At 35.3% G+C, this 11,754-nt stretch overlaps 1 protein-coding gene across 1 annotated transcript; it reads right to left on the reverse strand.

Annotated features, from left to right (window-relative positions):
• Positions 1 to 741: 741 nt before the first annotated feature.
• LOC128021328 (BCL2/adenovirus E1B 19 kDa protein-interacting protein 3-like) lies at positions 742 to 11,467 on the reverse strand. The gene is made up of 6 exons (XM_052608439.1): positions 11,306 to 11,467; positions 5,434 to 5,653; positions 4,377 to 4,449; positions 4,170 to 4,267; positions 3,210 to 3,359; positions 742 to 2,697 (listed from the first exon to the last, which is right to left on the reverse strand). The coding sequence occupies exons 1-6, from the start codon at positions 11,355 to 11,357 to the stop codon at positions 2,649 to 2,651; spliced, it is 642 nt and encodes a 213-aa protein (XP_052464399.1). The 5' UTR covers positions 11,358 to 11,467; the 3' UTR covers positions 742 to 2,648.
• Between the last annotated feature and the right edge of the window lie 287 nt (positions 11,468 to 11,754).

The raw sequence follows: 11,754 nt of genomic DNA on the forward strand, positions 1-11,754 counted from the left end.
CAAGCCTCCTGGTTTTTATCCAAAATATCTTAAATTGTGTTCCGAAGACGAACGAAACTTTTACAGGTTTGGAACAACATGGAGGTAAGGGATTAATGACAAAATTTGCATTTTGGGGGTGGAGTAACCCTTTAACTCTACCGGCATCGGTAGTGCTGGATCATCACTGACCTACACCAGGATATATAGTAAAGATGTTTGGAGAATGTGCTGGGAACGTTCCCTGTTGGTTTGAAACGTAAATAGAATGTTCCTGTTAGGTTAGGGGAACGTTCCTGGAACCTACCGAGAACATTCCCCTGACCTAAAGGGGAACGTTCTATTTATGTTAAGACAACTGTCCTTGATAACCAGCAGGGAACGTTCTGGGAACCAAAAACTACAATTCCCAGAATGTTCTGAGAATCAGAAATGGTTAGCTTGAATAAAGCTTAGTTTGGAAGTGACCTCTGATTAATGGTTATCAACTAGATTGATTACTGTAATAATCTAGTTAAAAAATTTCCACACCACAACTATTACAATAACACAGAGGAACAATATTGTTGATTGATAAATGATAACACCATTATTAAACCATAGATGATGATAGAGAGAAATTCCTTTTGGGGAAAAAAATTTTTTTTTTTGAAAATGAAGTGATGAAAATACTATGTATGTGTGGTACAATATAATGTATAATGAAATCAAACAAACACAAATAAAATGCATTATTTCAAAACCACCACAACAACAAAAAAATGCAGATTGTTCTTTTAATTTTAAAACTTTTTCCAGCAGGGGAGAAAAAAAAGGTTTGTCAAATCAATAAAATTAAAATTCATTTCATCATTGCATCACAGTCAGAAGAACTTCTTTCCAACTGCCAACACAAATAAAAGAACTAAAACATTTCTATCTGCACCTTCTCTTCTAGTTTACTGTACCTTGATTGCCAGATAAAAAAAAAAAAAAAAAAGCATATGAGGAACTTCCCAAAATTTATGCTCACCAAGACGCAAAACAACAAATGACAATGATAGCAGGAAATGGTAACAGGACGCCTTATCACATATGAAGGAAATGAGGCACAAAGTTCATAAGAGTTAGTTTTGGCAGCTGTGTTCGAGAAGAAAGTGGATCCTCAGGTAGACAATGAAGTCCAATGAAAACATTTTTGTATCCAAAATACACTTAAAAACTCGACTAGACTTGATGAGAATTCACTTTAGGGTTTAATACACAAATTCAGCTCCCAACGATGGGCGCTGGGATGTCCTGGAAAAACAGTCACCTGTTGTGCTGGAGTTATACGGGTTTACTAAATGTGCGTGACTATGACTGTAAGTGTGCCTGGATAGTAGCTCAAACAAGAATTTTAATTCTGCCATCATTATTCAACCTTTTGTATATGGAGATATTCTAAAGAAATCCAAGCTGCCCTTTTCCAGTTTATCTCAATGAACCTTCATAGATCAGAAAAGAGCGGAACAGACACTGTTCAAAGCTTCTTCTTTTGTGATCTACAACTAAAAGAATGTATTTTTTGGAACAACATGAAGTTGAGGAAATAATGACAGAATATATATATTATTTCTATAAATTGGAGATACAAATTTATCTTGCACAGTTGTCCTCAAACTAACAGCTCTGAAATGACATAAATTAATAAGAGACTGGGAAGTATGGAAATGTTTAACAAAATTCCAGAAAGTCTGACCCAGCCATTACTGCATGGCAAAACACTAAAGCCGTTGTTCTTGTTAGCAAGATCCTTTCAGCTCTGAATGCGAATTATAAACTGTGTGGCGCTGAAAAGTAGGTAGACACTAGTGAGAAATCACTAGGTCCTGATATGTACGTGAAGAAAACTAAACAAAACGACACAACAAACACATAGAAACAAGGACAGGTAAAATAATCACTTATTTCATTCAGAGATCCATCAACCCCATCAGACTGTTTTTATCTAGGTTTATGAGATGAAGTATTTAAAAAAAGTTGTGTAAAAGATTTTGGAAAAGTTGCTATAAAATTGCATTTGATAAAGTCATAAATGTTTATCATGCCTCAGCTATTATTTTTTTTGTCTTTACCAGAAGAGTTTGGGGTCTACGGAGAGCCCTATCTTTCCAAAAACACTTCCAAGTCCATAATAAAATAACTAAAATTGGTAGCATTTGTAGTAATAAATAAAATCTTAGCTAGCACTCAGGCATGCTCAAATAACTTCAAAATTCAATATATTTCGGTTGTTCCCATTTTGAGGGTGAAAACCAGGGGGATTCTTCATCACCTGGGAGTGGCCCACTGTTGGGTCAGGTGATTGGACCGAAACGGGATGCTTTTTACCTCCTAGCTGAATCTAGCTAGGGCAGAGCTAGTGTGTGCACATTTGGTTTCAAGCAAAAACTTCCAAAATTAACTCAAAGGGGGTGTTAGAACATTCAGAACTGGAAAAGAGAAACAGAAAATTATAAACGAGGGAAAAAAAAGGGCCTGATACTTCTCAACCTGGAAAGGTTAAATAAAGGAACCACTAAAAAGGGAAGAAAGGTGGCTGAAAAGAGTAAAGGAGCAGAAAGGGCAGCAGAGGCTTCTTCATAAAAACTGCCACCTTCTCCCTAATCCACCCGTGTCACGCCTGAGGCACTCGATCAGATCTGTGTTCAAATGGAGCTTGCAGAGGCAGTTGTCAGTCTTTTCCCAATGTAGACCCTGTTTTAGAAAATGAAAGTGTCAGAAACTTCATATGCAGAAGATCACACTGTTGTTAAGCTACATAGTAATCAGGGGTGTATGAATTGTCTCGGTGGTGTAATATGAATGCTGTTAAGGCGCGGTAACATTTACTGATGTTATGCAAATTTTCTGCAAACAGGAATCCAAGCCATTTCGAAATTGCTAAAGATTTCCCAGAGCAAACTTCACAACGGTTTTGAGTTAGCAGAAACGGCTTGCTTTGAAAGTGACGTCTGTGTGAGTGGTGCTTCATACTTCGCTACATTCTTGACAATAAATAATGGACCCATTTTACCACCCAAAATGTAAAAAATTTGGCCGCACCTTTAGTGTACAAACAGGTGACCACCAACTAGATGTTAGGCATGCCTATAAACAGCTCTCAGACACGAACTAAAAAATAGAACTTTAAACATCTGAAAGCTTCAATCTGCTAGCTTTGTGCAACACCAAGTTACAAGTGTGTTTGTGTTTTAAGGTCTATCTACCCGAGACCCAGGACCAGGATGTGGGACAGAAGCAGTGAGGGGATGAACACTTTGAGGAACTCCGCAGAGAAGATGCCTCCTTCCTTCATGGCTCCTGACTTCCTCATGCTGAGAGTCACTGAACGCCGCGGGTGCCGGAAATGAAACTCCCTGTCAGAAAGATAAACCCACCCATCACCACAACAGCATCTCACTGCCTGCAGACTTTGACTCCAGCCAAAAAAAAAACAAAACAAAAAAAACACTCAAAACACTATAGGAGCGTCACAAAAGCTAGTGAGCTCATTATCTACATACATTACTTGTTAGGACACCTCTCCCATTTCATTTCCTGTCAACATACTGTCCTATCATGATACAATTTAGTAAAAATGACTAAAAGGCATAATACATAATTTCACTCAGAATTTGTGTCTGTGTTTTTGTGCTCATGTGTTTTCAAGTGTTAGCCTAGCGACATGCTAATGCTGACGGTTAGTGAGATTCATTTGCTGCACACAAGTGACCTTGACAGAGTGCTCATTATTGTTTTGAAGTGTTAGCTTAGCAACATGCTAATGTCTGAATCAGCTATTAACACACAGTGCTATTAGCTGCTTGTACGAGAGTGAAAGTTGCTACATATGTAGAGCGTATAAAATCAAGATGCCGTCTATTTAGACAAACATTAATTAGATCACTAGCTTTTGACTGATGCTTGAAAAAGATCTCTGCTTGATCATGGTTTGTGGAAATATCTGTGTGCACAAGGGTTATTACAGTAAAAAAAAAAAACAACAAAAAAACCTATAACCGGAAAAGAATAAACAAACAACAAAAAAAACCTAGCAAGCTAGTTGTCAAGACATAATTTCTCATTAACTGGGTTAACTGGATGTACTAAATCTTAAATAATTTTTTTTTTTTTTTTTTAAAGTGCAAAAGTTACAAATATGTATGCGAGTCCTCACTGGTGCTTACTTAGGCGGAATATTCTCTGGCCTACTTGACCAGTCTGCCACCCGGTCTGAATCCTTCATTAAGATGTCATCATCTCTGATCTTCTCCATCACTTCCTCCTGAGTGGACACAGACACACACCCAAACACAACCTCAGACAGGTAATGAAGAGAAGCCAGAGCTCTTTCCATAAATTAGATGATCCATAACGTTCTCAAGAGGAAGTACCTGACTGTCCCTCCTCACGTCCACATCGAAAATGATCTGGCCTTCATCCTGAGGACTGTGAGGTCGAGGAGGGCTGTGGGAGTGAGCAGTTATGTTAATCTGCAGAGCTTGCTCTATGCTTATGTCCTACAGGAACGCCACTCTCTTGTGTGTGAACGTGCTTACAACAGTTAGCAAAAGCTAGAGATTATGGTTTATAAAGTTTTAAACATAAAAATTTGTGAATACAAAAACACATCGATTTGCTTCAAAATGTCTTTATTATCCCCCAGAGCCATGTGGGGCGCTTTTTTTATGATGGATGGACGCAGTTTATTGGACTTCTATTGGACTATGAATATTACCACACATTCCACGCAATGATGAAGCTTGGAAAAGCCCAAACATTTTTAAATATAACTCCCAAATGTATTTCGTCGGAAAGGAGAAAGTCATATTCATATATCTAGGATGGCTTGAGGGTGGGTAAATTGTGAGGTAATTGTAATTTTTAGTAATTTTTAGCTGATCTATCCCTTTAAGAATTGTCATTAAAATGGCTTAAATATCATTCTATTCCTTACACAAAGCTTTCGTTTGACTTCAACAGACGATTTTATGAAAATCTGTTGCTATTTTGTCCTTTTAGGGCAGCATGAATGACCGATCGCTTTCATTTTATGGAAAAAAGCAGCTTGCACATTATGCTAAACATCTCCTTTTGTGTTTCACAGTTCAAAGAAAGTCATACAGGTTAGGAACGAATACGTTTTCATTTTTGTGTGAACTATGCAGTGTTTGAGAGAGCATTAGTCTGTGTCCATATGAGAGAGAAACACTGTATTCCTACAGTAAACATCAGAATCATGTGACTCAATGAGTTTGAGTGAGAAAGAGTTATTATGGCCGTATCCTATCAGCATGAGGTCAGTGACACCTCGTGTGATTTGGTATGGATGTTTATACTCCTGCTCATCATCTATGAGGTCATCGAACTCAAGCTGTGAACTTAGGGTGAGCGCATAATGAGAGAATTTTTATTTTGTGGCATTAATATGACATTAAACATGGTGTCTACCTGTCGCATGAGGAGTTACTGCGGCTGGATTCATGCTGGGCATCTAACAGGATTTTTTCCATGTCTCCATTGTGGATGGAAGATGATGAGGGAACATGTTCAAGCCCCCCCACAATCCCAACATCCTCCTCTACTAGCTGGGCTAGAGGGGGCGGCACTGAGGGGCTGGAGGAAGAGAGAGAGGCGGCATTTCTGTTCATCTCCAGCTCTACCCATGACCCTAAACAAGATCATAAAACAATCACAAGCATATACATTAAAGGTTATAACATTTAAAATCAAGATCATAACATTTCATTATTTTATTTTATTGTTAACTAAATGTTTTTGTTTTACCAATCACACAGAACCTAATATTTTGATTCAAAAGACTTTAAAAGGAATTAAGAAATCATACTTTGATCATACCTACATTTTCATTATTGTAATGCAAAAAAAAAAAAGTAGCAATATATTATTTACATTGTATAGTATTTATTGTATGGTGCTTACAGTAATAGACAATGAATAAAAAGAAAAAAGTCATTATGTAATGACCAAAGACGCCCATCTGACTCGGGACAAACATCAAAGAGCAAGAACATGTCCTATGGGCCTATTGTTGTCATTTTTAAATAAAAATTATTTTTTATCAGTTTATTTTATTTTATTAAAGGTCACCGTGTTTATTTCAATATTTGCTACTAAAGTGATCAAACTCTGAAAAGTCATGTAGGGGACAAAAGATTTCTATTTCAAACTAATTATTTTCTCTAAACTTTCTATGCATCAAAGCATCCTGAAAAAGGCACACCACGGTTTCCACAAAAATAATAAGCAAAACATTTAAACGTTTTCAACATTGATAATATTGAGACATTTTTATTAAGCAGCAACGCTGCCTATCAGAATGATTTCTGAAGGATCATGTGACACTGAAGACTGGAATAATGATGCTGAAAATCAACTTTGCATCACAGAAATAAATATTTTTTTTTTATATATTCAAATAGAAAAGAGTCATTTCAAACTGAAATAATATTTCACACTATAAATGTTTATTACTTTATTTTTTTAAAGGTAATGCACAAAATAATATACTTTTTTGATCAACATTGATATAAATTATAAAAACAAAATGTCAGGTTTTTTATGGATTATAGTAAATACAATCTGACAGTCTAAATAAAATAATAAATACTGCATGCAAATAAATCTAAAAAAAAAAGTCATAAAAGCACACTTAATTTTCTTTACAAAATATCAGATTTTAGAGCGAAATGTGACTTGGAAATGATTTTGCATCCACTGTATCCACCACTGTATGAACCGAGACGGTGACAGAAATGGTTGGTGGTCTGGTTTAACTTCTCTTTACTGTGTGGTGAAAGGACAGTAAATGCCTCCCTCTCAGACTTATTGAGCTCACTGATATTATAGGAGTCACACCTGACCTGACCGCCGCGTGCTCTATGTGAGTCTGAGCAGGGACACACTCCCTGAGCGCATGGCCTGATCAACACACACACACAGACTCCCTTTCATCCATGAGTCACGGAAGAGCACGGTTAAGATTCCCGTGTTCCCCTCTCACCCACATCTGCTGTGCTGTCTCATCAGAAAAGTCTGTGTTATTGCGCGGTCAGTCCTCTGTTTACCTCCGGCTTAACCAGCGCACGCTGCTGAACAACCATGAACTAAGTATAAACCGAATGCCTCGTGAGCCACTTCCAGGAAAACAAAAAGAGGAAGACAAAAGAAGGTCAACATAACATCCTTGGATTGAGCAAACACGGATCATGTGACATGTCCGTGTGAATTCGGCTGACCTTTGTCTCAATCCACTGACACAAACAGTGCTGCAAGCTGAACATTCTGGCCAACAGTGGAACATTACTTTAGCTGTCATCTGGAAATATATAGAGATCAAAATTAGATGATAGTATGAGAGAAGCTCATTTATGAAACATTAAAGCATCACTGCTATAAAGTGATCACTGTGTGGCTCCGATACAGGAAGATCTGTGGTAGACAAATATTGGTATTTTCAGTCATTTAAAATATGATTTTGATTACATATTCAATATAACACTGTATTGTTGTAGAAATAATAAATTTTGGGATCGGTAATATTTTTTTTTTTTTTTTTTAAGGAAGCCTCTTTTTTATGTCATTTATTCCTGTGATGGCAAATCTGATTATTTTAAAATTAAATATTGTAAATGGGTGTGCTGTTTAAATGTATTTAATTGATATTATATTATATTATATTATATTATATTATATTATATTATATTACATTTACTGTCAACTTTGAATAATTGAAAGTGTCTCTGCTGGAAAAAAATAATTAAATTCTTTAAACTAAACTAAACGTACAAAACAAAAACTTAAAATGTACATTTAGATTTGACTTTTCTTTAAGGAAAATTCTGAGAAATAATAATAGTAATAGTAATAATAATAATAATAATAATAATAATAATACGCTCGCGCATATGCAAATTCTTTAAACAATAATACAAAAAAATATATAAAACATACACACATACATATAAAATATAAATTATATATATATATATATATATATATATATATATATATATATATATATATATATATATATATATAGACACTTGACCAGTAACATATTATTATTATTTTTTATATCTGAACAGAAAAGTAATTATAGCTAATTAACATTATATTTAAAAGCCTTAATTTACGTTTAACTTTTTATTACCAAACCACATTTTTTTATTCAGAACAAATCCAGAAGAGCTTTAAGTAAAACAAGTTAAAAACTAAAAATGCACGTGATCGTTCTGTTTGTCCATCCATTCTTTTGATTTTCTTGAAGAAATATGACCGGGCGTGTTCTTGACTGGTTTTGAGAGATTCATCCGGTTAGATCTTTGGCTGTGGGCAAAGTCTCTTCACACGTCCTCCAGCTAGCAGTCATGATGTCTTGTACACCGCCAGACACATCCAAATTGTTAAACAAACACTGTAAACTGAGCCCACATTTGCCCATCTGTTACACTAAAAGAGCCTGGCCAACATTAAGATGTCATTTCACTTTCTCTAGGCAGTTTCTTAACTATAGTGACTGAGAAAACTGTGGCCATCACATCACTGCACTGAGATCTGGCCAAGTTCTGCCTCATCTGTGTGAAACCTAGAGTTTTATGAGATAACTGGACTGTGGTGCTGATGATACATTTTCAACATCTAGTGAATGAAAAACTGGCCACAGAATTCATTGAGGAAATACAATGGCCTTAAACCAGGGTTATGCGCAGTGTGAAAAGCCATTGTGCAGCTATGAATAAGTGTTATTTTAGTATCACAGATTCAAATTTTAAACAGTTTATAATATAGATACACCTATATTACATACAAGTATATACTACCGTTTTTGAACAGTAGAATTTGTAATGTTTTTAAAGAAGTCTCTTCTGCTCACCAAGCCTGCATTTATGTGATACAAAGTACAGCAAGAGCAGAAATATTGTGAAATGTTTTTACTGTTTAAAATCACTGCCTTTGATTGAATACATTTTAAAATGTAATTGATTTCTGTGATCAAGAAGCTGAATTTTCAGCATCATTACTGCAGACTTCAGTGTAACATGATCCTCAGAAATCATGCTCATTTGCTGTTCAAGAAACATATCTGTTTTTGTTATTATTATTATTAATAATAATAATAATAATAATAATAATATTTAAAACAGTTGAGTACATCAGGATTTTTTGATGAATAGAAACATCCAAAGAACAGCATTTATCTGAAATAAAAAGCTTCTGTAACATTATGCACTATACCAAAAGCTTGGGAGTCAGAATTATTATTATATATTTTAATGTATTTATTTGTACTAATTTTATTTTAATTTTATTTATTTGTTTGTTGATCAAAGGTAATAAAGGCATTTATAATGTTACAAAAGATTTATATTTAAGAATTTCTATTAAATTCTGTTCTTCTGAAATGTCTATTCATTAAAGAATCCTGAAAAAAGTCAATATAATAATAATTATTATTAAAATAATAATTAAAACAATACGTGTTTTTTTTGTTTTGTTTTTTTGAGCAGCAAATCAGCATATTACAATGATTTCTGAAGGATCATGTGACACTGAAGACTGGAGAAATAAATAATGCTGAACATTTCGGAAATCACAAGGAAAAAAAAATACATTTTTAAATATATTCAAATAGAAAACAGTCATTTTAAATAATAAAATTTCAAAATATTGCTGTTTATTGGATCAAACAAATGCAGTCTTGTGGTGAGCAAAAGATTTCTTTAAAAACAAAAAAACATTTTTTAAATCTTACTGATAAAAACCGTTTGACTGGTAGTGTATTAAAACCCAATTTCTAAAGGGCCAAAATGTCAACATGAGTACAATTTATTTGTTGAAAAAGTCACTATTGAATTATTAGGCTCTGACTCATATTATTTTTGTGCTGCTGTGTGCTCTAGCCCCTCCCTGTACAATAAATCCATGTGAATATCTGTCTTTGATCATTTTTTTTTTATGTAACTTATCGATATTGATGTCCTTTAGCACAGTATCCTGAATTATGACAATAATGGGGTGCTACTTATAGCCAACAAGTTTAATACTCAACTAGGTTAATACAGACAAAACTATCTAGCACATTAACAGATTAAACTGACCTGCTCTCGAAGCCCTGAACAGGTCAGTGATGCTGCAACATTTCACTGCTTCTTCTGTCCGCTTGATCGAGTCCCGCGCATCGGTTCTGTTCGGAACCATTTGACGGAAGCGCGGGAGCAGACGTGAGCTGATTCGTATATATACTGCCAATCAAGACTCACCGATTTATGATTTATTGTCGATATATTGTCGAATGACAAAATCGGAAATGATGTATTTGGTACATTGAGAAGGCCAATTTATAAACAATTTACTAATAATCTGGATCACTACTAATTACTATTCATGACTCAAGCCTTTATCATAGTAGAATTTATGAAGTGTCGTCCTCGAACTGGGGCTGTGAGCTCACTCATACTAGTTGTTTAACACTGCACAAAAATAGTGGTCTTAATATTTAGATAATTGAAAATTGTAGGCTATATTTAATGACAAATGAACTGATATGGATTTTAAAATGGTAATATTTTTAGCAAATCCACACATACTGTATGATCATAATGAACTCTTTGTTTATGGTCTGGCTAAAAGGGTAGGCTACGACTTTTTCGGATGCAAGTTATTTTTGAGTGCATTTCAAACTGGGTTTAGTCTACTTATTGAATTCAATACTAATTTAGTTGTTAAATCGAAGAGGTCAGAAGCCAATAAAGAAACCAGTTTGTTTGCAACCTCGCAGCTCACACGAAAACCTTATTTGCTGCCACATATCATGCGTTACATCTCAAACAAATATGAACAAAACACTTTTTCCTTGAGCCACTTCTAATAAACACACCGGAGAAACAAATGTATGCGTTACATATTTATTAAACGAATTAAAACATGTTTTTTCAAGCATCCAAAATCTCCATTATCGAGTTGCTCTAGTTCTCGCCTTGTTGACATCGGCTTTGGCCAGCCTACTAAAAACGTTTAACCACACTATTGGTTTGGATTAAAGTCAATCACTTTTTAAAACACGCCTCCTCACACAAGCTCAAAAGCTATTGGACAAAAGGCTTGTCAATAAACATGACGCAATTTTATTCCCGCAAACCCCGCCCTCTATATGTCACAGAAATGTTGCTGCAACTAAAAAAAATACATTAAACGAAATAATTAAACGTATCAAAATCACCAATACAGACAAGCTAAAGGCTTCTCGAACAGATTTGATAGATGTCAGAACAATACAGCGAGGGGCTCCGGCTGTACATACCGTTTAATCCAGGCTCCCCGTTGTTGTCTGCTGGAGCAGCAGCGTCGGACATCGTGGCTCTGTGTTGGGCGGCTTGCACAAGACTGAGTGCATGAACAAGCGCTGCGCGCTCACGCGTGACAGAGCCCGATCTCTAATCGGACGCTCTTTGAAGGGGGTGGCTTTTAAATTCGCTAATAACCGCCTTTGTGGCTGACCTCAGGGCGGTTATGGGAGCACAGATTTCCTGCCTAAAATGATAACAAAGACACTAACATTACTTAATGGACTCAAGAGGACTGGTTATCTATAAAAACGCACGTGAATTATGAACACAGTCTCTCAATAAACTAATATGCCATATGGCAAGCCCATTTAACATTGATTTCTTAAACTAGCATCTATCGTTGTTGCCTATACTTTTTCATTACTTGAAAGTCATGCAGTAATAACCACCATCTTTTTTTTTT

This window comes from Carassius gibelio, chromosome A10 (genome assembly GCF_023724105.1).
Source record: "Carassius gibelio isolate Cgi1373 ecotype wild population from Czech Republic chromosome A10, carGib1.2-hapl.c, whole genome shotgun sequence".
NCBI lineage: Eukaryota > Metazoa > Chordata > Actinopteri > Cypriniformes > Cyprinidae > Carassius > Carassius gibelio.